Source organism: Grampus griseus, assembly GCF_964374135.1.
Source record: "Grampus griseus genome assembly, chromosome: 8".
Lineage (NCBI taxonomy): Eukaryota > Metazoa > Chordata > Mammalia > Artiodactyla > Delphinidae > Grampus > Grampus griseus.
Genome location: NC_139002.1, coordinates 56,703,857 through 56,731,246, shown reverse-complemented (window position 1 = coordinate 56,731,246; position 27,390 = coordinate 56,703,857). Strand labels below are relative to the sequence as shown.

General features: G+C 54.8%; 1 protein-coding gene across 1 annotated transcript in view; it reads right to left on the bottom strand.

Annotated features, from left to right (window-relative positions):
* Positions 1–95: 95 nt before the first annotated feature.
* ARRB1 (arrestin beta 1) overlaps positions 96–27,390 on the bottom strand; it is a 72,078-nt gene continuing 44,783 nt past the window's right edge. The window contains exons 2-15 of the mRNA XM_082660570.1: positions 22,897–22,927; positions 21,056–21,116; positions 18,027–18,071; positions 17,075–17,271; positions 15,654–15,713; positions 14,792–14,859; positions 12,482–12,617; positions 11,530–11,614; positions 11,029–11,101; positions 9,897–10,034; positions 8,635–8,718; positions 4,410–4,480; positions 3,580–3,631; positions 96–2,235 (exon numbers count right to left, since the gene is read on the bottom strand). Coding sequence (XP_082516696.1) covers positions 2,124–2,235; positions 3,580–3,631; positions 4,410–4,480; positions 8,635–8,718; positions 9,897–10,034; positions 11,029–11,101; positions 11,530–11,614; positions 12,482–12,617; positions 14,792–14,859; positions 15,654–15,713; positions 17,075–17,271; positions 18,027–18,071; positions 21,056–21,116; positions 22,897–22,927 — 1,213 coding nt within the window. The 3' untranslated portion in view covers positions 96–2,123. The remainder of the gene's footprint in view (positions 2,236–3,579; positions 3,632–4,409; positions 4,481–8,634; positions 8,719–9,896; positions 10,035–11,028; positions 11,102–11,529; positions 11,615–12,481; positions 12,618–14,791; positions 14,860–15,653; positions 15,714–17,074; positions 17,272–18,026; positions 18,072–21,055; positions 21,117–22,896; positions 22,928–27,390) is intronic.

Here is a 27,390-nt window from a genome sequence, read left to right as displayed (position 1 = left end):
TCTCCAGCTGCCCAAATGAGGTACAGACTGCCCAGCAGGTTCTGGGAGGGGCTGGGTGCACCTGGGATCCCAGAACTGGCCATGGGTGTGTGACTGCCCCAAGCTGACTTGGTTCTGACCTGGAGTAGGGGTCCCTAGGGTTGAGTCTTCATGAGATTCAGAAGGGAAGGGCGGGGGTACAGCGCCAGGCACGTGAACTGGGTAATTTCACCATGGAAAGTGGTTGCTCGGTCCACCCCAGGAGGGGCTGGACTGAAAAGGGTTGAGATGCAACTTGTACAATAAAATTTCGCCATCTCCCTTTTCACAAGTATGGGACAGGGATAGAAAGGAGCAAGAGATCCCCTTGCCCTGCGAATCAATATATTTGCTTGGGTATAAGGTAAACTTCAGGACATCCAAAGGGGGTGTGAAGTACTGGAGGGCTTATCACAAGCTCTTCCCCCACCCACCTCAGCAAATACAAGCTCTGTCCTTCTGTAACACTCGGGCCCTAGGGCCAAGCAGCTCATGCTAGCTATGGCCACAGCTTGACATCACACAACCCCTCAGGAGCCCAAGAAGGGCCTTTCTCAGGCCTGGAGTGGGTGTGGGGTGGTGGTGCTAGGTGCTCTCCATGGCCCTGCCACCTCTGGGGTCCAATGAATCCTCGCTGGTAGCAGACAGATCAGAGTCAGTGGCTCTGGCTCCACCCACCAGACCAGAAGCTCTAATGTTCACGAATTCTTGGAGGCAGAGCTGGGAGGGCCCTTTGTGATCATCTGGTCAAACCCCTTGGTTTTCTAGGTGAAGAACTGAGGCCCAGAGATGGAAAGGAACTTGCCCAAGGTCACAGAGTAAATGAGCAGTAAAGGTCAGACAAAAACAGATACCTTTTAACACTTTCTGCCTCATTGTCTGCCTGCCCTGTTGCCCTGGAAATGCCCCATGTCCCAATCACACCAACACTAGCCAATGGGTACTGGGTACCCATGACACTGGGAACTACTGGGGCGGTCATCAACTCCCCAAGGAAACAAAGGAGTCCCCCCCTTCCTTTTAGGTGAGGGCATCCTGATGGACCCTGTCACCTTCTGGGGAAGGATCCTCTTTGACTGTGGGCACAGTGACCTCAGGTGCTCTCTCCTAGCCTGCAGGGGCAGCCCAGCCCGGCCCTGGAGAACTGCAAGGGCAGGAGGACACCGGTAGCCCTCACTTCCCACACCAGTAATCACTTCAGGGGTCACTGATCACTCTTAGGTCTACAAAGGAAGGGAGCTGGGCAGACTCTCATCTTCCCACCCCGCCCCCATCTCTCAGAGTCACCCTTCAGGAAACCTCCTCGGGACCTTGGTGCTTTCTGAAGACCCCTCCCTTCTCTCTCTCTTCCTCTGTGCATATTTGTAGATAGGACACACACACAAGATACAAGGCAGTTAGGATATTACATCCTGACGATACTGAAATAGACTTGGGCTACTTCACACAACTTGCCTTAGACTAGGTAACTGCTGGTAAGAAAGTCAGTCCAGCTACTTTGCTCCATTCCTGGGGTCCACAAACCTTCACCAATGTCACTGTCAGTCACAGAGGGACATGGGGGGGGATGGGGGAGGAAGGGGAGAGGTGTTTGGTGGGTCCAAACTGCGAAAAGAACTGCATGGAAAATCTATCCACCGGTCTGCCCCTCCCAGCCAGAGGTTGGCCTTCGAGTCGGTCATGTTTTAGCTGCCAGAACTGTGTTAATCACCTGGGAAGGTGGACATCCTCTCACGTGTCTTGAGCCCCCATCCCCGCCCCTCCAAGCCCTCATGCCCCATCTTCCCCTTTCTGCTCCCCATCCCAAGTCAAATTCCAAGACCAGAGCCATGTTGGCCTTTCTGGGGGTCAACAGGAAAAGAGCAGGGGATGGAGAGGTGACTGCAGTGAGAGTGGTGAGGGTGGTGCACGTGGCCCTGTTGGCATGGTGACGGGGCCAATCCTGAGGCCAGAGGTTCACCACCGTGACCTGAAAGACCACTGGGGCCCCCGGTAGAAGCTGGAAGAACAAAGGGGAGGGGGAACCAGGGCAGGAAGAAGACAAACAAGCATCCTAGTGCGTGAGAGCGGACCTGGAGCTGCCCGGAGGGAGGGCCGGCCCCAGTCTATCTGTCGTTGGGCTGTGGAGAGCCGGTACCATCCTCCTCTTCCTCTTTGTCATCCTTCATGCCTTTCAGTCTCTGGCGAGCAAAGTCCTCAAACACAATGTCGTCGTCGCTGGTGGGAAAGACAAGGAAAACGGGTGTGTTTGCAGGGCAGGGAGAGTAGGCTTATCCAGGGGCTGGAGAGCCTGCACAGCCAGGTGGGACCCAGAGGCTGGCCTCTGGGACTGGCCTCGGATAGAAAGGCCTGCCAGGCTGGCACATCTGGATGCCCATCAATGACAGTGGGACCAGCCAGTTGTGGAAATACCAGAGGGAGGCATGAGTTTGCCTAAGGGCTGGAAATTGACCTGGTTCTTGAGGAGTTGGGGTCAAGGGACACATAAAATTGGGAGGGGGGGTCAGTGTGGCTGGGTTAGGGCCAGAGGAGGAAGTTATTCCCACAGAGAGGCCAGGCCACCAGCAGTTTCACAGCATATTCTATTCTGAATCCCCCAAGAACAGGCCCAAGAAACCCCATTCAACCACCCGAAGAAAGCACTCCTGTTTTCTGCACAGGAAGCAGTGGGCCTGGCTTGGAAGAGAAAATCCCTTTTTTCCAGGGAAGTGTCAGCTCACATTCTACCCTGAGGGATCTTGGATAAGACAGGGTCTGTCGGGGGCAGGGAAGGGGGGTAGGCCAATCTAAATAGGGGGGCAGAGAAAATGTGGGTGGGAAAAGAGGGTGCCTGAGGGGGTTTCAGGGCTAAGGGCTGCTTCTAAGAACAGTAAGTTCCCTTCTACTATAAGACATGTCCACATAGGCCCACCCAAGGCCCCAGCCCCACAGAATTCAGCCAGCCGCATGGGGTGTCCTCATGGGGTGACTTAAGACCCCATATCCCAAATATCTCCTGGGGGACAAAGGAAGTGTAGATTTGGAGCTGGAGCGAGAAAGCTGCTTGGCCCTGGAGGTATTTCCTGATGTTCGCCCAGGTCCTCCCCCTCTGGCCACTGTCCGGTGACACGACAGCCTTCGACCGCAGGGGAATCCACATTGGTCCTCGGGAGTCAGAAGCAACAAGATCCCCAGAAACTTCCCCTCCCTACGGCCTGATTCCACTGGTTGGGTGAAGGCCAGGCAAGAGAGCCCCAGCCCAGGGCCACAAACCAGCCCTGTGACAGCCGAGCAGGTGCTGTGGATGGACGAACGGACTGACGGACTGACGGACGTGCAAGGACGAGGGAGGAAGACAGACCCCACCAAGGCAGGAGGAAGAGGAACAGGCACCGAGGGTCCTTCAAGTCACATGCAGGCAAGCGGGTTGCTGAAGAGGCGAGCAGAGGCAGCTCTCAGCAGACGGGTTAGACCAGCTGCTCCTCAGGGTGTTAATTAGCATAAATGCAAATAACCAGGTAGCCCCGCCCACCTCCCAAGGCCCGCCCCCCCCAATATGTCTGCAGGCAGGGTTTGGCTTACGTGGTGTCAAGTTCTATGAGATTGGTATCTACTGGAGCCTCGTTCTCTGGAACTAAACACAGGGCAGACGAGCGCCCATGGGTTATTGGTGAGTGGGCAAGTGGGCAGGTGGGCACAGGTCCCCACCCTGGGACAACTAAGCTAAGATGGGGAGGGAAAGGAGGAAGGGGAGTGGAGAAGGGAGGGCTGGTCCCTGGTCTTGGTAACACCTCGAATAACCTTAAATGCAGGGAGGAGGGTCCAGGGAGGGCCAGGGAGGCCCACAGCAGGCCCAGGAGAACAGAAAAATCTCTGGACCCTGCTCCTTTTGGCACTTCTCCAGCACGACTTAGATTCATTTGTCGCATGCAGGACTGTCACTAACTCTAATACAACCATTTATTCACATTTTCACATCTCTGAACTTGGGGTATGTTTACAATCAATGGCATTTCAAAGTTTAATTGTGGGAACACTTTTCTTTCTTTGTGGTACGTACTACAATGTTTCTTTCAACCGAAACAGTCTTAGGTTTAATCCGGTATCACTTGGAAAAATTATGGGGATGGTGTGTCCAGGGATCATCTTATCCATGCAGCCCCTTCCGCTATGCCTGGATGCCAGACAAGGGCTCCAAGCATGGCCTGTGCAGCTCCCACCACCACCCCCAGCCCAGAGAGAACAGAGCCAGACCTCTCTATCTCCTGAGGAGTCAGATGCAAATAGGAGTGTGGGCCTCACAAAAGATCCCATGAGCTGGGGAAAAGGCGTGACCCTGGGCTGAAGGCTGACCCAGAGGTAGGTGGGGTGATAGGGATACCCCATCCCAGTGACCCACAGATTCTGCTCACCTTCCCGATGCGGGGGTTCCTCTTTGGGCTTGGGGTGCATTAGGGTGAAGGGCAGCTCCACAGCCACGTCACTGAAAGAGACCCAGACCAGTTGAGCCTTGAATCCAGTCCCAGGCTGTGAGTCTCAATGCCCTGTCACTTTGAGGACTGGGGAGGGTTTTACGGTAGCTGTGGGCCAAGAGGCAGGAAATCTGGCCCCAAGACCCAGTTCCACCACTCTCTGAGCATCAGTCTATCTGGGAGTTGAACTGGGAGATTTCTTCTCCTGGCTCCAAAAAACATGGAAACTTCCCCTTTCCTGAGAAGGATCCCTGGATTCCCACGAGCTGGGAGGAGGCACAGGGGTGGGAAAAGGGTTGCCCAGGGCAGTGAGTGTGCATCTTGCTCGCTGAGTGGCTCCAGAGGTGCCCTGAGTCCCTGCTGGCCTCAAATGGCCACAGCCAGCCCAGCCTCCCCTGACACTGCCCTTCCCAACTTCCTGGTTGGAACTCCTCCCACCCTCACTCTGTCTTATCTCCCAACATCTCCAGGGGGCTCCTGTGAAAGTGCTCAGGTGGCCCTAGCCCCCTGCAATCTAGATGATGCACTGCTGAGGTCGGCTTAATCAAATTCAAGCTAGATGGGACCCAGGCCCCAGCACCGTCTACATTGTGCACAGAGCCTTGAAGCCGTGTGGGGATAGAAGGATGGGAGCGGTGCTGCTACTGGCTAACGTTTCTGACTGGGCCTTCTCTCCCCTTAGCCCTGGTGGACAGAATAATAACAAGAGCAGACACTCATATGGTACTGACTCTGTGCCAAGGAGGAGTTTACTTTTTTTTTTTTCCGCCTTGCTGCTCAGCTTGCAGGATCTTAGTTCCTTGACCAGGGATCAAACCTGTGCTCCCTGCAGTGGAAGCGCAGAGTCCTAACCACTGGACTGCCAGGGCATTCCGCCAAGGAGTAGTCTAGAGTCACTCATTTAACCTTCACAACAACAATGTACAGGCTGGGAAATTGAGACCAAGGAGAAAACGCAGCATATCCAAGGCCGTACAGCTCTTAAAAGAAAGTGACAGGGCTTCCTTGGTGGCACAGTGGTTAAGAATCCACCTGCCAATGCAGGGGACACGGTTCAAGCCCTGGTCTGGGAAGATCCCACATGCCGTGGAACAACTAAGCCCGTGCGCCACAACTACTGAGCCTGTGCTCTAGAGCCCGTGAGCCACAACTACTGAGCCCGAGTGCCACAACTACTGAAGCCTGCGCGCCTAGAGCCCGTGCTCTGCAACAAGAGAAGCCAGCCAATGAGAAGCCCGCGCACCGCAACGAAGAGTGGCCCCCGCTCGCCGCAACTAGAGAAAAGCCCGCGAGCAGCAACAAAGACCCAACGCAGCCCAAAATTAAATTAATTAATTAAATTAAAGAAAGAAAGAAATTTAAAAAAAAAAAAAGAAAGTTACAGACTGAGGATTCTGACTCCCTAATTTACACCCTTAACCCTGTGTGATAACATCTCAGAATTGAGAAGGTGATTCCACCCACCCTCTTTCTCCACTCCAGACAAAAGCAGCCCTGAAAGCTCCTCCACTCCACTTAGGTGGTATCACCCTACAAGGCCCTGTCAACTGTGAGCGCCTACAGGCACATCATCTTACTGACTTTGCTGCCAGGGGCCGGTTGAGAGGAGGATGGGGCAGGGGACGGAGGGGTCAGGGGTATAAACTACGCAACCTGAAAGGGCTGTTCCACCAGCCCCACCACTCACTGAGGAACACTTCACATCTTTTTTTTTTTTGGTACGCGGGCCTCTCACTGCTGTGGCCTCTCCCGTTGCAGAGCACAGGCTCTGGACGCGCAGGCTCAGCGGCCATGGCTCACGGGCCCAGCCGCTCCGCGACATGTGGGATCTTCCCGGACCGGGGCACAAACCCGTGTCCCCTGCCTCGGCAGGCGGACTCTCAACCACTGCGCCACCAGGGAAGCCCCAACACTTCACATCTTTAAGTCTCACTGAGCTTATCTGGAAAACGGGGCTAACTATACCTACCTTCTAGAGCCACTTCCAGGAGGTGACGTAGGTAAAAGGCTTGGTTAAACTGTGACGCTTGTGCCTGCCAGAATTATTACTTCCCCTCAATAGGAACATGGGGGGTTCATAAGGCTATTGAAACAATTTGGCTTTTTTGTTTTTGTTTTTTTTGCTTTTTGCTTCCAAAGGGGATTGCTTCTCCAGGTTCACTTGGAAAAGTGAGCTATCAGAATGGAAGCTGGTGGAAGACTGACTGTCAACCTTCACTAAAGCCATCCAGAATACAGATGGAAGAATCTGGACCTTAACCTTCCACCAGGCTATGAGCAGTCAAGGGCAGGGTGTGTATCTGATTCCTCTCTGGGAGCTCAGTCCCCCTCACAAGGCTGGGCTCAAGTATGGGTTCAGGAAATTCTTACTGAATTACATTGAATTGAATTTCACCTCTCCAAATGGACTCAGTTTTCTTGGATGAGCAATAGTGGCATCTTGTGACAGGAGGAAGCAAAGCACTGAGTTTGGGGCACAGGTATTTTTGGAATGCACGTGGATCCAGTTGGCTCCAGGAAGCCTTGTCTACAAAGGCAGATCTCAGGGCCTCTCCCTGACGACACTCAGCCAGCAGTTAGTTCTCATTAGTGTAGAAGTTTGAAAGCCACAAAGCCTGCATTTCTCCAAAACATCCTGTAAAACAGACTGATTGGGGGCCACTCCCCAGATAAATGGAGCCAACTTTGCTGTCTGCAAAGGTCCTTGTCACTTGGGTACGGTGGAAGAGCAGGGCGAGGTTTGAAAGGAGAAACTGCACCTCCCCAGTCCCTCTGGAGAGGGTCCTAGTCCCGGCACAGGCCTGAGCCTGGCAATCAAAAGTGACCGCTAAGATTCCTTCCAACCCAGTGCCCGTGATTCTGGACAATCAGGACAATGGTCTCTGGGCCCTTCAGGCAGGTGAGTTGATCAGGTTGAAGGAAGGGACTTTACCTGGATGCAAGATCTCCCAACAGGCTGTGGGTGGGTCAGAGGAGGCGGGAGAAGTGGTCAGGAGAGAGTTCAGAGAGGAAGAAAACAGAAAGCACGTTCATTTACCACCTCTGTTCCCCTTTGGGGTAGATTAGATCCTGGGACACACTCTACCCACCCCCGTTGTAACTGCTCATTCAGGGACGTACGGAGGTGTGAGCCCTGCGTGGGGAACTGGAACCCAGGCCCGGCTAAGCCAAACTCCCTGCGAGGGGAGCCCCAGGGTCATTATCTGTAAAGGAGACATAAAAGTTAACCCCTGTGCTGCCTGCCCTGGGGAGGCTGGGGCTATCCAATGGCAGAAGGAAGCACTTTAGGATTCCCCAAGGGTTCCTCAAGAAGGAGCCTGAGGCAGACTGTGGGTCCTGCAAGGACACGGGATTTGAGATTTGTGATTCTGAGATGTCCTATAATATATGGTCCGTATTACACACTGTCACCTGCACGAGGCATTATTCTAAGAATAAAGGAGACTTGATGTCTAATGCTATTAGCTTTCCAATCTTTTCATAGAAATTTATGAATTAAAAAAAATCCCTCTGACAAATTAGAAATCCTAATTCTAGGTTTATAACAACATGTGGGCCCAACATATGGAGAAAAGTGGGAGTTCTCTCTGAGCTTCCACCAGACAATGCTCCAGGTAAGGGAGTACGTTTGGTCTACCGCCATGACCCCAGCAGCCAGCCCGTGACCTGAGATTAAGGGAGGAGATTTCAGGAAATGTGTGAGGAATTGTCTGGGCCTCTGTTTCCCCATCTGTAAAATGGGAGAGTCGGAGCATCCCCAATCCAACTCTGGAATTCTGAGCTCCTTGAGCCATTTCCCCAGCAGATCAGCCTGGGTATGAGTTAGGGTGGGTGCTGTGCCCTGAGACATGATGACGGACATGGCACCCTTGTAGACCCCACAGCACAGACTCTGAGGAAGCTGCCCCCCACTTCCCACGTGCCCAGACTAGCGATGGGGAAGAGGAAGAGGAAAAAGAGGAAGAAGAGGAGAAGGGGGGAGGAGAGAAAGAGGGGAGGGGCAAGAGAGGGGCCAAAGGCCTCTGAAGTAGAAGAGGGAAAGGGGAAGGAACAGGATTCAGCTAAAAGGTCCAGCAAACAGGCAGAATGGGGCAGCGGGTGTGGCCATCAGGGACCTCCCTGCTGTACTTCGGGGTCTGGGTCTGGGCTGGGCTGTAGCACTTACCCTCCCCGAGACACCACCAGCTTCACCTTCACTTTGTAGGAAACAATGATGCCCAGAATCTCCCGGTTGGCTCCTTCCCTCAACCTGCAAGGCGACACGGGGAAGTCGGTTCACAGGGCTTGCTGGTGGGCAAGACCCGGCAGGATGGGGTGCGGTGTGGGCAGCAGCCATCGGCCCCTTTCCTGGCCACTCAGCCACCAGCTACAGGCAGAGCCCAGTGCGTGAGAAAGGCGAGGTCTGCTCTCAGGGAGCGGGAACTCAGAGCCCTGGCTTCCGAGTCTGGCTTTGAACCCCTGCTTCCCTCCAGGGGCCTGAGTCCCAGGAGTGCTGTGCGGAGCAGCTCTTCCTGCTCTCACGTGGGTTCCCTTTGTCTCACTCCTGAGCCAGAGAGGAGAGGGCAGGTGGCGGGGGAGAGGAGGGGAGTGGGTATCAGGGAAGACCCTGCAGGAAGTGATGCTTTAATTAGGTCTCGAAAGCAGGTAGGATTCGAGCCAGGGAAGAAGACAGCAAACACTCCAAGGGGAGATGGTAGCATATGAAGGGGCGGGTGAGACAGTGTTTGGGCTGGAGTGGCGGGCAGCAGTGCTGCAGAGGTGGGTCAAACCCCCAGGAAGGGCCAGACCTCAGCGGGCAGGGCAAGACGGGTCCCCACACCCCCAGGTCTCCACTAGTGGAGGGTGGCCTCAGGGAGTCAGTGGTGACCGTGGGACAGGAGTGACCCTATGTTATGGCCCTGGGATCTCTGCCCTCTGGGGACACCCCCACGTGTGGTTTAGCCCAGCTCACCACCCTCAAATCTCCAGACTCCCCAGGCCTGTCCTGAGTCACCCTCTCCTGCTAGGACCCTCCCAGAAGCCACTCCCTTCCTTCCTTCCTTCCTTCCAGCCTTGCTCTGCCTCAGGGTCACACTCTATCCAACAGAAGACATGACGTCAGAAGCTCCTGCCTCTTGCACGAAGCCTTTCCAGGTTGCCCTCCCCTAGGCAAGCCAGCAGAGTGCAGCACTGACTACGAGAGGCTGGTCGAGTGGTCCATCTTGCTCTCTGGGGCACCCCTGGATAAGGGTGGGATTCGGGGACAGCTTCTCTGGCAGTTCAAGCTCATGAGGACAGGCCCTGGACAACGCTTGGGGAGAGGGTAGCCTGAGCCCACGCTGGCACTGGTGGGACCAAGGTGGGTGTGGACCCGTTTTGGGGAAGGGTAGGGGAGCCAGGGGAGGGGGGACATCCAAGAGCCTGGGACTAGGGACGGTAGGTCCTCACAGGGTGCTGGAGGCCAGGTTCGTGTCCTCATGTTTGAGCTTCCCGTCCAGGGCGAGGCCCCGCTTCTCTCGGTTGTTGGCCAGGAAGGGGGTCAGCGTGTAGACCTTGCAGAATGTCGAGCTGGGCGCCACTGTGTCACTGGGAAGAAGGGGGACCGATGTGGAGATGCCCCCCAGAGCCAACCCCAGCCCAGCCAGGTCACAGAGCCCAGCCCTGCTCCAAGTCCCCCTCCGCCACGAAGGGGCCACATGGGCCAGGCCCAGCTCTGGCAGGGAGACCACTGCCACCCAAAAGGGGCGCATCTCTGCTCCACGTGCAAACAGCAATGACTCTGGGGTGATCCAACAACTTCATTCTTGGTTCGTAAGCAGGTGCAAGGTTTTAAAGATTCAAGGTACTGCTCGGCCCTGTGCTGTTTGGCTAGGATAATTTTTTAGTGGAGACAGAATGGACTTTTTCTTTCCCTAACACATTATTATGAAAGAATTTCAAACATACAGGAAAACTGAAAGAATTGTGCAGTGAACACCCATATACCCACCCCCTGGGTTCTACAATGAAGACCTTATTTGCCTTATCTCATCTCCAGCCATCACGTGTAAGGTGTTTGGATTGTTTAGTTTTGACCTGCTTTTGCTCCATCCGCCATCCCCCTTCTCAACAATGAGCGAGCTGGGGTGTAGCAAGCCTCAGAGTCAGAAGAGCCCCAGCTCTGCCGCCGGCCAGCCCTGTGAGGCTGAGCAGGTCACCTCTCTGGCCGCATTTCCTTCCCTACGTACTGGGGTCAGCAGCAACCCCAACTCAGAGGGCTTTGTGCGATCTAGGTTTCCAGTACAGTGCAATTATTCTCTTCCCTCCATAACCCCAGTCCTCTTAGATTCACTAGCTCTTATTTTGTCATTCTAGTTTTAGTGGGTCTTTTCCCTGACTGTAGCATGCATTTCCTTATAGCTAAACCAAGCGGATGGTTTCTAAAAGGCTGTTCAGGGTCATTTACACTGAGCGGCAAGGAAATCTGAGGCCAGGCCCTCTGCCAGGTGGAGAAGAGCCACCTGGACCTGTGACCAGACCTAGGGCTTCTCTTTTCCCCACCGGATCCCACACGTCCAAAGCTGGCCTTGTGCTCACTTACTCGGCCTCTTCCAAGGCCACGGGGCACTTGTACTGCGCTGTGTTGAAAAGGCAGATGTCTGCATACTGGCGCACTGGGGAGGAAGAGGGAGACAATGTGGGGTAAGCCAGGGGTCCCAGGCTCCCTGAGTTGGGGATGTTCAGCCCCAGACAACAGCCAGTCCACCAGAAGCTTCTGCAGGAGATGGACCCATCCTCTACATGGCAGCTCAAACATGCCCACTCCTTCCATAAACAAAAATCTCCCCCTGAAAGACAGCCCTGGCCAGAACCCAGGGAAACTAAGAGAAGAGGGGGCTTCCACAGTAAACTCATTACCCCGCCAATAAGCAGCCTGTGTTGCCAGCCTCAAAAGCCTTGCCCTTTGGCTTAGCAGGCCTTGGGCTTCTCTGTGGGCCGGTAGTTATGTACAAGGCTGTTAGTGAGGGGAGAGCCTTCAGCTGCCCCAACCCCTGGGAGGAGTCCCCTTGCCACCCCCTGGGCCGGCCCTCTGCCCGAGTACCCGAGATCTTAATCTTCTTCACTGTCTTGTTGGTGTTGTTGGTGACGTGGACGTTGACACTGATGGGTTCTCCGTGGTAGTAGATCTGGGAGGTGTAAGAAGGGAGAGGGAGGGATGGGAAGCCTCCAAAGCTTTAGATGACGGGGAGGGAGAAGAGGCCCCACACACATCTCCTGGGGTTCCCCAGGCCTTGGCCACTCTGACATTGGCCCCAAGTTCATCAGCCACTTCCCACTGATGCCTCTGGGCATGTTAAACTTAAGTTCCTTTGTGGGACCTTGAAAGATAGTTAAGTTAGAAGGTGATACTCCTGTGTTCCACTCCGGGGTTGGCCACCAGAAGTAACGATGACAGTAATAATAACGGTAATGAGGGTGAGAGTGGTGTGACCTTGAACAGGTTATCTAAGCCTCAGTTTCCCCCTCTGTACAATGGAGGGACTGGAGTAGGTGATATATCAAGTCTCTGCCGGCTCTGGCTGCCTGGAATTTAGACCCAGGAGGGTCTGGAAGAAGCAGGAGAAAGGTGGGGAAGGGCTGATGCACTCACTGAGGGAACCTGCTCTGAATCCTCATTGAAGAGCCTCAACTTGCATCTTGGCCCAAGCACTTGCCTTCAGCTGCCCCCCCAAAGGGAGAGGAGGTGCTCACACTTCAAAGGGGGACAGGGGTGCAGGGAGATGGCCAGGACCCAGGACCCTTCAGGAGGTACGCTGACTTCTGAAGTCAATCGCACACTTCGAGCTCATGCCCCACCTCTGCCACGCCTTTAGTCCCCAAGAGGCTTCTCCAAATCCTCCAGCGGAGGTCTCAGATTCCCTGAGCCCTGTGATCCTTGGGCTGGAGGCAGAAGCTCCCAGCCGAGGAGGCCTGGAGGGCATGGGAGAGCTGGGATCTGAGGCTCCAGCCCTGGGGGAGCGGCCCCCACCCCCTGCCAAGCCCGAGCCTCCTACCTCCTTATCCAGGGAGGCCTCCAGATGCAAGGGCTTATCCGACATGAGGAACTGCCTGGTGGTCTCGGCTGTGGGCTGCGGGCCGGGCCTCTCCGGGGCGTATTGCACCTTCCGGATGATCAGGCGCACAGAATTCCTAGTGGAGATGGGTAGAGCAAAGGATGACCAGAGTCACCTGCCTCCATCCTCTTTCCTTGCGACCCTCACATCCTTCTCTTGCTGAAGAGACTGCCGTGGTTCCCATGACCTCGGACTCCAGTCCAAACTGCAGAGTTTGGCATAGGGCCTTGTCACCATCTGGTCCCACTCCAACCTCCTCCATCTTGTCCCCAGCCTCCTCCACTTCTTCACTATCATTCTCGATGGTCTATCTAGTCCTATTTCTGAAGCTCTGCTTATACTGGGTCCCAGCCTATAACACTCTCTTCCAGCTTCTGCCCTCATTTGCTTCCTTCCTCAAGGCCCAGCCAAACACCTGCTCGACCAGGAAACTCCCGAGATCCGCCCACTCTGATCTTCTCCTGGTCTGAACTCCCTCCCACCACATCAGAGGCCGAACCGTCCCACGGCAGCACTTCATGTGGATCTGTGTGCTGGTAGCCAGCGGGACGCTAAGAAAGGGACCTTGTTTCACTTCCTGCATCTCTTATGTCACCTAATAGTGTGAGTTCTTTAAGGACAGAAGTTTTTGTCTACATTGTCCACTACTGTATTCTCAGTATTTATGACAGTGCCTGCTGCCATATAATAAATACCTGCTAAGTATCTATTAAATAAAAATATACACAGGGAACAAGGGGCCCATGAAGAAACGGGGCTCAGAGTGGTGAAGGAGTTCAGTGAGGAGGTGTGGATTCAGGCAGGGGGAGTAAAGAGGATAAAGACTCAGTGAGAGGATGGAGGCCCAGAGATGGGATGGGGCTCAATGAAGGTGATGGGCTCAGGGAGGAAACAAGGACACGAAGATTTGGTGAGGGGATGGGATTCAGCCAGGCAGTCTCCTGTCAGGTGTGCTAAGTATCCCGGCATCCCTCTTTCTCAGCTAAGCCACCTCCATTCCCTGAGCTGGATAGCCGGGGCTAAAGTCCTAGCTCTCCCCATACTAACTATATGACCTTGAGTAAATTAACCTCCGTGCCTCAGTCTCCTCATCTGTAAAATGGTGACAACAGCAGGACCCACTTCTTAGGGTTGCTGTGAGGACTGAATTAGTTCATACATGTCCGTCACTTTGAACTGTGTCTGGTGTCTAATAAGCTCTTGATAAGTGATAGTTGCTATATCATTATTAGTAACTCCAGCGTGGACTTAAAATGTCCCATTGGTGGTAGGTGCTGGCTCTCAATGCTGCCTCCTCTTCCCTGCTCTGGTTAGGCCACCTACCACAACCTACAACCCCCTTCCTTTCTTCTGATCTCAGGGCTTAAGAAGAAAAGGGGGACAGAGAAGCAAGGGAGAAGGATCCCATCTCCACACACACATAAGCTGCCAGGCTGGAGTTAGAGATGTGCAATGCATCCTGCGACCACTAGGTGGCAGACTCAGCCCGCTCCCTAAGAGGCTGCAGCGCCCTCAGGAAGCAGGGTGCATCAGAGCTGGGGGCTGAGGCCAGCCTCGCCGGGAGCCAGAGCAGAGCCCGACCCCAGGAGGGGCAGGTGTGAGCGCGGGGCTGGGCAGCGCACCCCAGAAGTCAGGGCCAGCAATTTCTGTCTGCTAGCTTGGGCTCTCTGTCTGCCCAGGGCTGTGTCTCTCCAGGAAAAGGTTTCCCCTCTCCGACATACGGCTGACCTCCTCCCTCTGCCCTGGGTGGGTTCACGTTCTCCCCCTCCCTGCCTTGTTTGGAAGCCTCCATTGACACCCCCCTAACCCGCCGCCACAACCTCCTGCTGATGGCCTCCCAGGAGAACTGGGAGATGGGGGTCCAAGCTGGCGGGAAACATCTTGTTCACTGTTTAAAACAATCTGATTTTCGTTTTTCGTTTTTTTTCCAAAACAAAATTAAAGGACACGCCGTCTGGAGAGGAAGAGATTAGAGGCAGGGAGATAAGGGAAGCGGGTACAGTGGTGCAAAGGAAAAAGCGCTGAGGCCTGAGCCAAGGCAACTGAGCCACCTCCCCCAGGAAGCCCTCACAACCTGCAAGCCTTCCCGAGTGCCCTTTGCGGAGTTCCCAAGGCTGGAACGTGAGGCCCCTCCTCGCACACTTCCAGGCATTGTGACTTCTGTCTTCTTCGGACTTTGCCCATCCTGTCTCCCTACCCCTGCCAGCAGGCAGCCCACGCCCAGGCAGGCGAAAGCTGCGCCCTTCTCACCGCTTGTGGATCTTCTCCTCCAGGTTCTCGGCGCAGAAGGCTTTCACTTCATAGTCCACACCGCAGGCCTGTGGGGAGGGGTCACTGACCGCAGAGCCTTGGAGAGGACCGGCTCCCGTGAGCACAGCCTGCCCACCCTCTCATGTAACAAGGCCGCTGGATGGGAGCACCACGTTCCCACGGCCTGACCCCCCTCGTCTGACTCGGAGCCCTGCGCTCAGCCAGCCGCGGGGCTGCCTCCCCCATCCGACCTTCCCGCAGAGCTGCTCCCTGACCGGGCTCCTCTCCAGACTCCTGCCTGTCTGGGGGGCTGTCCTCATCACTCAGCGAGGCAGCCGCCCAGAAACAACAACAGGCACCTCTGCAGCCCTGTTTAGAGAGCTCCCCCTGACCTCCGGTGCACAGACCCTGCACTGGGCGTGTCCCTGCAGCGTCTCACTCCACCCTCTAGACCGCACGACGAGGCACATCCTACCACCTCCATTTCGCAGATGAGGAAACGGGCTCAGAGATCTGAGGCCTGGGCCACTCATGGTGTCACTCCTCTCTGAGCCTCAGTTTCCCCACCTGTGAAACAGTGATGACGGCACCTCCGCACAAGGTTGTGAGGCCAGCTGGTTTTCCAGAGAACATTCTGCAGACGACACCGAGGCCAGCGAGACTGACCCTGGGCACATCACTGAGTGATACCGTATCTGCTGCCCTGTCTGAAAAGACCGCTTATCTGAGGTGGGATCAGCCTGGCCTAGAGGCAAGGAGGCTTCTACACGGAGGGTTCCAGCACCCTCCCCAGAGAGAAAGCCAGGGAACTGCAGACACAGTGTCCTGGACCCAGAGAGATGCTCCCTTGGGGGTGACCCACCTTCCCTGTGTCTTCAGGCCCCGGCTGCAACGTCACAGAACATGGGAGGTTCGGAGCGATCTGTTAAGAGGACGGACAGGCCTGTCACATTCACCACTGACCTCTCTGTGTCTCCCACCCCAGGCACCCATATACACATTCATCAGACCAGGGGACCCTAAGGACAGGCCATGTCCCTCCCATCAGACTAGGGAATTCAGGGGACAGACCGTGTTTCCCCCATCAGACCATGCCAAGCCACGCCCCATGTTAGACCAGAGGCCCCTTCAGGTACGCCAAGGATTTCAGTGTTTTTCTTTATCTGAGGGTTTAACCCAGCACAGTCCCCACAGAACAAGAGTTGAAAAGGTCTTTCCACGATGTCCACTGTGGTAGGCAGAATAATGGCCCCCCAAAGATGTCCACATCCCCATCTCCAAAACCTGTGATAATGTTACCTTAAATGGCAAAAGGAACTCTACAGTGTGATTCACTTAAGGATCCTGAGATGAGGAGATTACCCTGGATTAACCAGATGGGCCTTATCACAGGGTCCTTAACAGTGAAAGCAGGAAGCAGAAAAGACAGCGTCAGAGTGATGGGATCCGAGAAAGACTGGACCAGCCATTGCTGGCTTTGAAGATGGAGGAGGGGCAGGCTAGGGACCAAAGAGTGTGAGTGGTTTCCAGAAGCGGGAGAAGACAAGGAAACAGTTTCCCTCCTGGAGCCTCCAGAAAGAAGGCAGCCCTGCTGACACCTGATTTTAGCCCCGTGAGACCTGATTTTGATTTCGGACCTCTAGAACGTAAGATAACACATTCGTGTTTTAATTAGCAGGTTTAATTACTACCAGGTTTGCGATGATTCCTTAGAGCAGGCACAAGAAACTAACACATCTATGACAGAGAGGATGGCTCTGCATCCTTTCCCCTTCTCTGACCCTCACAGAAAGCCGGGGGATTTCACTGAATCACAGAATCAGAGTCTGAGAAACAGTTAATTTGAAAATCCAGAATCTTGGGGTCTTGGAGTGGAAAGATGGCCGAGCAGGGAAATCCACTACTTGCCATCCTCGTTTGTGAGCTGGGTTGAAGCAGGGCTAGTGGGCAGCCGGTCTGAGGGAGGAGACAGCCTTGCGGTGACCCAGGGGCCAGAAAGGGCTCCTTCTTTCTCTCAAGCAGCCCCCCTCGACCCCCCTTTCTCCCACCAATGACCCGGACTCAGGAGGGTCTGGGGAGTAGCGCAGAGGTAAGGGTGATGCCCCTGGCAGTGGCCAGAGACACTTACCAGGCAACGTTAAGTGCCAATGCCCTGGTCCCAGCGTACACTGGGAAACTGGGTGGCACGGCGCTGCTGCCCCAGCTGCCCCCATATGCCTGCCCAGAGGGCTTGCTAGACATGATGTTTCTGGAATGGGGCCCCAGGGGCTGGCAGTCCCTGACCTCAAAGGTGAAAGGGTAGGCGTGCTCGCCCAGCTTCTTGATGAGGCGCTCCTGCAGCCGAGTCAGGGGTTTCTTGTCCTCAGGGGCTGGCGGGAAGGACTGCACGTTGGCCACAAACAGGTCCTTGCGAAAGGTCAGGCCCAGGACATCCAGGTCCTCCCGGCCGTAGCGGAAGGCGCAGGTCAGTGTCACATAGACTGTGGGAGCAGGGGGCACTAAGGAGGGGCCTGGGAGGGCAGCAAACACCCCCCCCCCCAGAGCGTGAGCCGCAGCCCTGGGACTGGCCCCACTGGAGGCACAGGTCTGTCCCAGAGCTCCTGCGGGGAGGGCTGCGCTGCCCTTGGGATGGGGTGTCAGGTGCCTGGCCCCTGGGAGGAAGTGGGGCTGACTGCTGGATCGGTTCTGTTCTTCTCCACCCCCACTGCAGCCCAGGGCATCTGTGGAGAGGGTCTGACAGGGTTGATAGGGGCTGGGAAGGAGCACAGTGGGAAAGAGTAGTGGGAGGGGAAACAAGTGCTGGGTGGTGTCCGGAAGGCTCAGAGTCTTGTCCCACTCACCCCCCGCCCCGCCTCCTGTCCTCCTGACCTTAGACAGTTCCTTGACCTCCCCAGGAATCAATCTTCTCTTCTGTACAATGAGACCCTAACTCCTGCTCTGTTTGCATCCCCAGCCTTGCAACAGTCATGATGGATTGATGTAAAAGGGCTCAGGGCATTAGAAGGTTCTCCCAAAATGGGCGCGGGCAGGACCGCCCCAGGCCGGGGGAGGCCAAGGCACCTGCTCTGACGTTGACTGGAGCTGTCGAGGGAAGTACCAGCAGGGAGGGGCAGGGACAGGCTTATTGCCTCTCTTACTGCTGACATTCTGCCTGCGAGTCAGGAAGGCCCTCGGCTGGAGGTCATGGAGGAAAAGGAGGCCCCTTGACAGGCTGGGGGTAAGGGCCACAGCTCACCTCTCCTCTCCTTGAGATACTCAGGATCCACCAGGACCACACCATCTGGAGGAAGGACAGAGGGTGAGTAGACTTGACCATTTCAACTTCTGAGCCCCAAACACCAAGTTCAATTTAAACTCAACCATTTTTCTGTCCAAAAGCATCATGAGCGAAATGGGGAGGCCAGCGCCCGGTCGATGGTACCACCATGTCCCCCCTTACGCACCCACCCAGGCTGGCCTGACAGACCCAGCTCACAACTTTGGGCAGATTATTTAACTTCTGTTTCTTCATCTGTTAGTCAGAATAAGAAGATGGGTCCAAAACCCCAGTATCAGGTATACTCTGGAATTCAGAAGGTTTGAATTGTAGGAACACCATATGGTCCATCTTCCACAGGTTGTCTAATGTCTTCTGCCAGCTCTGGGGCGGCACCCCTTGTCAGTCATTGATACCTCTGCAGGGAGACGCAAATATTTTCACCAAGAGGGTCCCTAAGGTATCGGTGGCCTCCCATCAGTTCAGGTCAGGTTTGCCACTGATTGAATTTTGTGTCAAACTCATGAACAGTTTGGGGCTTGCACAGCTTTGGGATTTGGGATTAACAGATGCTGTAGTACCTACGTCATAGGGCTCCTGTGAGGACGAGATGAGTCAGTATGTGTAAAGTGTTAGACAGTGCCTGACACGTGTGACACCATGGAGAATGTCCCGAGGCCTGGTCTTGGGAGTACAGAGTCCAGCTGAAGACGAAGGATGTTTTCTCTGCCCAGACCCCAGGAGGCCAAAAAGACTGGCTCAGGGGTCACCCCGTCACCTGCCCTCCCCAGTCTAACCCACAGCCCCCCTCACCCCACACTGACCCCCAGAGCTGACCCCTCAGAGGCCACATTAGGAAGTGAGTGCCTGGAGGGTTCCTGGTCTTCTCCCAGTGCTGGGCAGGTCCAAGGGACGACTGGTCAGGGGGTGTCCACCCCGTGCCCAGAGCCTGACGTGCATCTTCCCTCCTTTTACTGTGGGCTTTCCTCTGGGCCTGGGCACCAGGGGCTGAGTGGAAACTCAATGCAGAGGACATCCCAGCAAGGGCACTCCCCGAACCAGGGGTGTCAGGGAAGGCTCCCTGGGGGAGGGGGAGGGGAACCAGGTCTTAAGGGCAAGTAAAGGTCATCATTTAGGTGACCAAGGGACAGCCCAAGGTGGGCAGTGGGAAGAGCACGGCTCTGAGGCTTGGGAGAGCAGACCCCGGAGGCGTCGGAGGAAGGAGGGCCGGGCCTGACCTTAAACGTCCTGTCTGTGAGGTCAGGGGGCTCGGACTTGCCCCTGAGTTTGCAGGGTAACCAGGGGTAGAGTTAAACATCAGGAAGACACAATCAGCTCAACGTTGTGAGGGAAAAAGATTTTCTCACTGTGGGTCATTTGAGCAACTCTGGACGATGCCCCAGCACTCTCTGGGATCTGCAGGGCCTGGCATGAAGCAGGTGCTCTATGAACACTTGTCAAACAGTTCTCAGGGTGCCTGTGTGTGTTAGGGGAGCCAGATCCCTCGTGTCCCTCTCCCCAGTCCCCGTGACCCCGCTGCTATCCTTAAAGGCCAAGGGGTGTGAACAGCCCTGGCCTCAGACAGCCTGTAGGAAACTTTGCCTTGGAGCAGGCCACAGGCGAACACAGGGATGCTTGCTCCCCGCCTCCAAGTTCAGGGAGGAGATGGAAATGGCAGAGGGGGCAGTGAGCCTCAGAGGACACAAGACAGGGCTGGGGAGAAGAAGTGGGGTGGGGTCATAGTGCTCCAGGCCAGGAAGGGAGGGGCCTGGAATAGAGCTGGACTCTGCAGCCCACAGCCTGCTCAGGGACCCCAGGGACTCCCCAGGTCTCCTTCCGTAACGTCACAAAGGCCTTCCTCTCAGCGAGCTGAAACCTGCCACTCTGCTCCCTCTGCTCCCACCTGGGCTCTGGAACCACAAGTCACTCCTGTCCCCTTGGCCCCAGCAAAGCCCGCAGGGATGTGATGACAGGCCACGTTCTCTGTGAATTTTTCCCCAAGCAACACATCCTACTTTCTTCACCTGGACTTGGCCTCATGCAGTTTCCAGGGCCCATCCTCCCAAACCGTCACCTTCTTTGGCCTCACTCGGGTTTGTTCACGTCCCTCTTTAATCATTTAACCTCTCTGGGCCTCGTCCACATTTGTAAAATAGGGGTCATCCTGGGCCTCCCTCCCTCAAACAGTTGTGGGAAGAGGCAATGAGACTGAGGTTCTTTAAGGAGAGCTTTGGTTCTTAGAATCCTAACTGGGGGCGATTCTGCCCCACAAGGGGATATTCGCAAGGTCTAACAACATTTTTGATTGTCGTACTGGGATGGGGGACTGCTGGTGTCTAAAGGGTAGAGACCAGGAATGCTGCTAAGCACCCTTCAGCAGAGAGGGTGGCCCCCGCCAGCAAAGAATGATCCAATCCGAAACGGCAAGAGTGCTGAGGTTGAGAAGCCCTGAGCAAGAAAAAGTCCTTGCAAGTGCCCAACCTCCGGTAAGAACCCCATGTCAGCGAGGACAGCCTCCGTTTCACAAGCCCCTAGGTTTTCCTGTCACCTGTCACCTGGTTCTGTGAAGCCAGACTGCCTGGGTTTGTTTGAATCCAGGCTCCTCGATCTACTCGCTCTGTGACCTGGAGGAAGTCACTTAACCTCCCTGTGCCTCGTTCTCCTCGGTAAAGCAGGGATGATAATAGGAGCAGTTACCCTCGGTGTTGGGTAATAATAAGGCTCACGATAAGTGGTGGCTGTTGTCATCCTCCTGGTGACATCAGGACACCGGCCCTGCTTCTTACCTCAATCCTTCCCACAATTTCCTCTCACAGGTCCCTCAGTTGAAGAGGAGAGTAGCTGCTTGGTAAGCTTTTGCTGACTGAACGCACGTCCTGTTCTTGGTACCAGGCCACTCTGGAGACCTGAAGGCTATTCCTGGGCAGCTTCAACACGCTCTTCTCTGGAAGGAGCCAGGCCAGCCCTGCCTCCCCCCTCCCCTCCCTCTCTGGCCTCCAGGGACTCACCCACGGGGTCCACGAGGTCGATGTGGTCCACAAAGTCCCGCTTTCCCAGGTAGACGGTGAGCTGGGGAGGAGAGGCACAGAGGGTGTTAGCAGCTGTGGGCCCCCGCCCTGGAGGAAACCCTGGGAGCTGCCCCTGAAACCCCTGGACCCAACCCTAGCCCTCATCAAAATCCTAACTGGACTTGGACCTGAGCCCCAGTCCTAATACGAACAAGCCCTTGTATAATTTTTAAAGCACCCGTTCATCCCAAAGCCCTGTGAAGAAGTTGTCATTGTTCCCATTTTGCAGATGAGGACACTGAGGCCTGCAGGGATCTTCCTGCCAAGCACCACTGAGGGTGGAGAGGCAGCAGCAAAGGAGTCTGCTGGGAGGGGGTGCTGGGTGCAGCTCTGAAAGGACGGGGGGACCCAGAGCAGGGCCAGCAGCGCCGAGAGGGTGCTCTGAACACTGAGCTCTGTGCCCTTCACTGCTCCCGGCCTCTGTGCAGCCTGCAGTGATCCACTCGAAGGACTTGTTTTCCGAGGCAGTGAGCGCCCCACTCATTAACCAGTCTTCAGGGAAGAACCCCAGAGCTAGAATCCAGAGTGTCATCCTGGATGCTTCCTACTCCTCCCCAATCCCTAAACACTGACGAGTCTCCCTCCACCAGATTTCTCCATCCTCACAGCCAGCATTGGCTGAACTACACGCCAGCCCCTTGACGGTCTGCTGCCTGGAGCCTCCCCTACTTTGGACCTTTCTCCGCTCCTCAGCCACACTGGTCATCCTAAAATGCAAATCTAACCATGGTAGTCTGGTCTGAAAACCCTCTGATGGTTCCTCAGTGCCCAGAGGTAAAATGACAAATGAGTTTCATTCCAAATGCCAACTCTGATTGATTGGTAAGGGCTGCCTGGGGCCCTGGGTTGAGAAGAATCCAAGATGGAATATGGGCTCAGCAGGAAAGGGTGAACAGTGATTGGTGATGTCTGCCTCGGGCTCAGAAGGGAGACGTGGGTGATTGGTGATGTCTGCTGTGGGCTCAGAAGGGAGACATGGGTGCACGTGGTGCTATCTGCCAGCCCAGGCCAGGAGTCCGAGCTCCTAAGCCTGGCCACCTCCCCCTCTCAGCTCCCGCTCCCTCTGCCTCCCTCTTGGCACCCAGACTCCCTACAACTTATGTTCACGCCTTGCATGCCCTTTTCCACCCTGCCTTGCCTGGGAATGCATCTTTCCCCACAGAAGCCATCCCTGACCACCCAGGCTGGGTCTGCAGCTATACTTACCACTTTATATTGAAATTACCAGTTTCTGTGCCTACCTCCCACATCTGGCCCTGAGGGGCACGGGCTGTGCCTTATTTATCTCAGTACACCCTACCCTGATTCCCACTGGCTCAGCCTATACCTGACATGGAATGATGTCAGTAATATGTGCTGAACTGAGAGGAAAGCGGGATGGAGCCTGGGGCCATATTAAGAAAGAGAACAGGGCAGGCACTGGGAGCTGCCCTGGATAACAGGATTCAGTAGAGAGGCTCCAGGGGCCGCTCATGCCGGAGGACTCACCACCCCTGAGGCCCTTGGCACTTGCTCTAATTATTGCACTCACAGTGCAGCCTCTCCGTGATGGGCCACACCAGGGCAGGGGTTCCCTAAAGTCCAGGAGAGTCGTCCTGCCCCCCTGAGACGGCAAGTTTGCTGACAGGGCCCCTCTCCTTGTAGTCGAGGGCTCCTAAGGACAGGGCTGTGTCTCTCCCTCAGACAGGGTGTGCAGGTCCTTTGCGGCAGTAAAGATGCCGGAAGAGGGAATGAGAGTTTGAGGACAGAGAGGAGACAGGGTGCGGCTGCTACAGACTCACCTTTCCATTGGGGCTCGCCTTCTTGAACACCCTGGGGAGAGAAAGAGCGGGAAGGCCAGGTTAGCATATCCCGCCCAGGGGAAGGTTCCTGCAGGCCGTCCCTCGGCAGGACCAGAACAAGGGGTCTGGAGTGACTTGCAGGCACCAACCAAGCGCTGGGAGCCGGAACAGTGCCTGGCATGATCAGATCTCACTCTCTCCCACTGCCATCCCCACCTGAGACGCCATGCTTGCCTTTATAGGTCCCCTGGGCTCCCTCGACAGCCCCCTCGGTCTGTTCCTCACCCAGCAGGCGGAGGGAGGCTTCTAAGATAGGTCAGACCTGTCCGCTCATTTGCTCAAAGTCCTCCCAGCTCACGCAGAGGCACGGCCTTGTGTGTGTGGTTTGCCCTCCCCCTTTACCTCCCAGCTTCACCTCCCCCTACTCTCCCCCATCCTCCAGCCGCTAGCCTGCTGGCCTTTCCTCCAACACACCAGGGTGGTCCCTGCCTCAACAGTCCCTTCCCTGGGACGTTCTCCCCACACAGATACACTTGCCCAGCCCCGCGCTTTCTACGATGAAGCTTCATCCTGTGCCTACCCAGTGTTCCAAATCCTCTCACTGTACTTTCCCGTTTTCCACAGCACTCTCCACTTCCTAACCCACTACATAACTGACTCTCGGATTACATTTATGCCTGTCTACTCTGCTAACGTCATCTCCACGAGGGCAGGGATCTTTGTCTCTCGTCTACTGATGCGTCCCAAGCACCTAGAATGGCACATCTAGTAGGTGTTTAATAAACCTGTGTTAATGAATGGTAGGCAGCCAGCACTTAATAAATATTAGTTGAGAGGGTGAATGAATGAATTAGTGAAGGAATCAACTGAGGAACTGAGGCCAGGAAGGGAGGGGATGTGCCCACGGCCACACAGCAGAGCACGGATGTGGGGTCGGGCAGAGGCATGGTCCCTGACTCCCGTAAAGTGCTCCGTCTTCCTCCCAGAGCACACCCTGGGCCCCAGCAGCTCTTCCTGCTGTCTCCCTGCAGCTGGTCTGGGAGCCTGAGGCCCCTCACCTATCTCCCATCATCCAGTCCCAGAACTGCTCAGAGCAATGTTGGGAGGGAGAGAAGAAAGGTAGAGATGGAGACCCAGAGGCAGAGAAGGTATTGGAGGAGGGAGGGGAGGGAGGGAGGGAAGGGAGGGGGATGCTGGCTCTGGAGATGTGACAATAAAGGATGGAATGAGAGATGATAAAACAAACAAACAAGAGAGGGAGAGAGACAGTCACACAGAGAGATGGAGCAGACACAGAGCAACAGAGCAGACCTGCATGCGCTGAGAGCGATGCAGGCAGCCCAAATCCTGGAGGGGCAGGAGGTCCAGCAGGCATCCAGGGCAAGGCAGGGTGAGGCCCACAGTGTCCCAGCGACAGCAGGTCCTCCCAGAGGGGAGTGGGGTGGTGGCTCTGTGCTGCCTCTGTAGCCCCCCCGCATCACTCCCCCCCTTACTTTTGGGGCCCAAGGGACCACTGATGGGTCTGAGCTTGGTTGGCAAATAAGAGCCTAGCACATCCCTCCCCCACCTCCCCTAGGAGTTCTGGGTTTTTCTCCTCCTCATAAATATTTATCAGTGTTTGGAGTGTGAAGATGCCACAGTCAGCTGGGGTATAATAATTGCTAAAGTGAGAAAAAAATACAGATCACACAGTTTGAACTAGCAGTTCCCAAGCTAAGGCCAGACCTGCAGAGGAGACCAGAGAAGTGACAGGCCACAGAGATCCCAGCTGCTTCCAGAAGCCTCAGTCCACCCCTCAGGAGCCCTGGGTCTGATGGAAAGGAGAGGCCACAAATGCCTGAGGCCATCCCAGGGACCCCTGAGAGGGACCAGCAGCACCCTGGCCACAGGAAGCTGGTGCAGGGGGCCAGCTGGGAGTAGTGATAGTCAGAGAGAGAAGGGAGGGAGGGAAGGAAGGAAGAAGCAATTAACATTTTTATAAAGTAGGAACTAGCATTTGTTGAGTGCCCAATTAATTATTTCTCATAAAAGCACTGTGAAATGAGCATTATAACCCTCATTTTACAGACAACGAACTCGAGATTCAAAGAGACGTAGTAATTTTCCCAGAAACATACAGCAAGCAAGGGGCTAATAAGTCAGGATTCAGACCCAGTTCTGTCTGTCTGCATCCAGAGGTTGGTTATTTTCTGTCCAACCCTGCTGCCTTCCTAAAGCAGGTGTTTTTATCAACGTCAGGAATAACAGAAAAAGGGGAAATGAGGACAGGAGTTGGGGGGAGAAATGAAAGGGTGAGGAAGGAGCGACCAGGAGAGTAAGCGTGACGAGGGGCAGGAAGCACGGCCAGCCCAGCAGTGGGAGATGGCCCGCTGCTAACTCAACCAGCCACCGGGCCACCTCCTCAGGAAGCTGGACGCTGATGGCTTCCTCAGACAACAACAACAGCTGCGGGCGCCCTCCAGGCTTGTACGCCCTCAGCATGTCTCAGTATTTTTCCCAGAACACTGTTGTTGATCCTTCCACAATCCCATTTCAGAGATGAGAAAACTGAGGCTCAAAGAGGTGAATTATGGCTGCCTGTCTCCAGAGCCCATGTCCTTTCCACTCTGTCCCACAGCCAAACGGTCCCTGAAACAACTCCACTGGCTTCCTGACCACAATGCTGTCAGAGAAAAGGCCCCTGCAGGGGTGCTTCCAGTTCACTGGGACCCCCACCTGGTGCAGGACCTCAGAGATGGCTTCTGCCTGTCCACTTTGAAGAGCAAGCACAAACACACAAAACTGAGGTAAAAGCCAAACTTCCAGACTGTGGGATGGCTGGGTTTAGTTCATCCCCAAGTCCCGTTTGTACCCCATAAGCCCGACCCTCAGAGCCAAAGCTGGGTCCCACGCAAGAAATACTGGTGGTGTTCTAGCTGATTAAGACTCTCTGGAGATAAGGAACAGAAACCCACCTAGCAGAGCTCAAGAAAAGGAGAGGGTATGATAAGGAGGCAAAAATCTCACGGGAAGGATATGCAGGCAGGACGCACGGGGGCTGGAGCCGGGAACGGGGAAGCCATCAGCCTCTCAGGCGGCTGCTCTCTTTCTCCACCTCTCTCCCTGGGGCTGCATGTTCTCCCGGCTGCACTGCTCTGTGTGCCGCTGCTACATTGCCTCTGTGGACCAACTCTCTGCTTACTCAGGGCTTTTCTGCCCCTCCATCATTTTGGCTTGCATGTGGCTCTCACTCCGACCCTATTTCTACTCTGCCTCTGCTCAGCTTCCCACGGTTAACTGGTTAAATGGCCCAATTCCAAATCCCCAGGAGAGGAATTTCATTGGTCAGTTTTGGTCAGGTGTCCGTTGCCTGGGCCAATCAACTAGGCTTAGGGTGTGTCATGTGGTCCATCAGGCATGGGCAGAGGAGGGTCTGTAGAGCAGTGTTTTTCAACCCAGGGGTCACAACCCATTAGTTGACAATGAAATCAACTTACAGAGTTGCCACCAGCACTTTGTTGTTGTTGTTTTTTAATGCAATAGAATAAAAGATACAAGCATCAGGTGCAGATGGCAAAGGTATAGTAGATACTACTATTATACTACTATAGATACTACTATACTACTATTTTACCAATATTCTATTGCCCTCTAAGGCTGGGCATATGGGTGGATCAAATTTCTCCAGTCCTATGAAGTTAGTCGTGCCCATGCAGCTTGCTCTGGCCAAGGGAACATGCGTAGAAGGGCCATATGTCACTTCCGGGCAGAAGCATTTAAGGGCTGGTGCATGATTCCCCATGCTGTTTATGTTAGTCTTCTATGGAGGCTATAACAAAGGGTCACAAACTTAGTGGCTTAAAACAACATAAATGTATTATCTGGCAGTTCTGTAGTTCAGAAGTTCAAAATGTACCTCACTAGGTTAAAATCAAGATGTTAGCAGGGCTGCGTTCCTTTCCAGAGGCTCTAGGGGTAAATCTGTTTCCTTGCCCTTTCCACCCACATTCCATGTCTCAAGGCCTCTTCCTCCATCTTCAAAGCCAGCAACAGCAGGTTGGGTTCTTATCACATTGCATCGCTCTGACCTCCTCTTCTGCCTCCCTCTTCCACTTTTAAAGACCCTTATGAATACATGTAGCTCCCTATTTTAAGATCAACTGATTGCCATGTGATATAACATATTCAAAGGTTCCAAGGATTAGGACATAGACATTGTTGGGGGGCCATTCTTCTGCCTACCACAGCCTCTTTCCTCTATCACTGAAACCAGCAATGATCTGGATGGGAAAGCCTTCAGAGACCGAAATCCCAGGGCTCTCCTGCTAGATGACAGACATGTAGCATGAGAGAGAAAAAAAGCTCTTGAGCCACTGAGATTTGGGGGTTGTTTGTAACTGCAGCAGACCAGCTTCTCCTGGCTAATGGGAAAAGTAAATATTATTTAGTAAAACGTTTGTTTCAGATGAACTGAGTTGCAATGTAAAATGAATACCACGCTGCACATTTTTAACT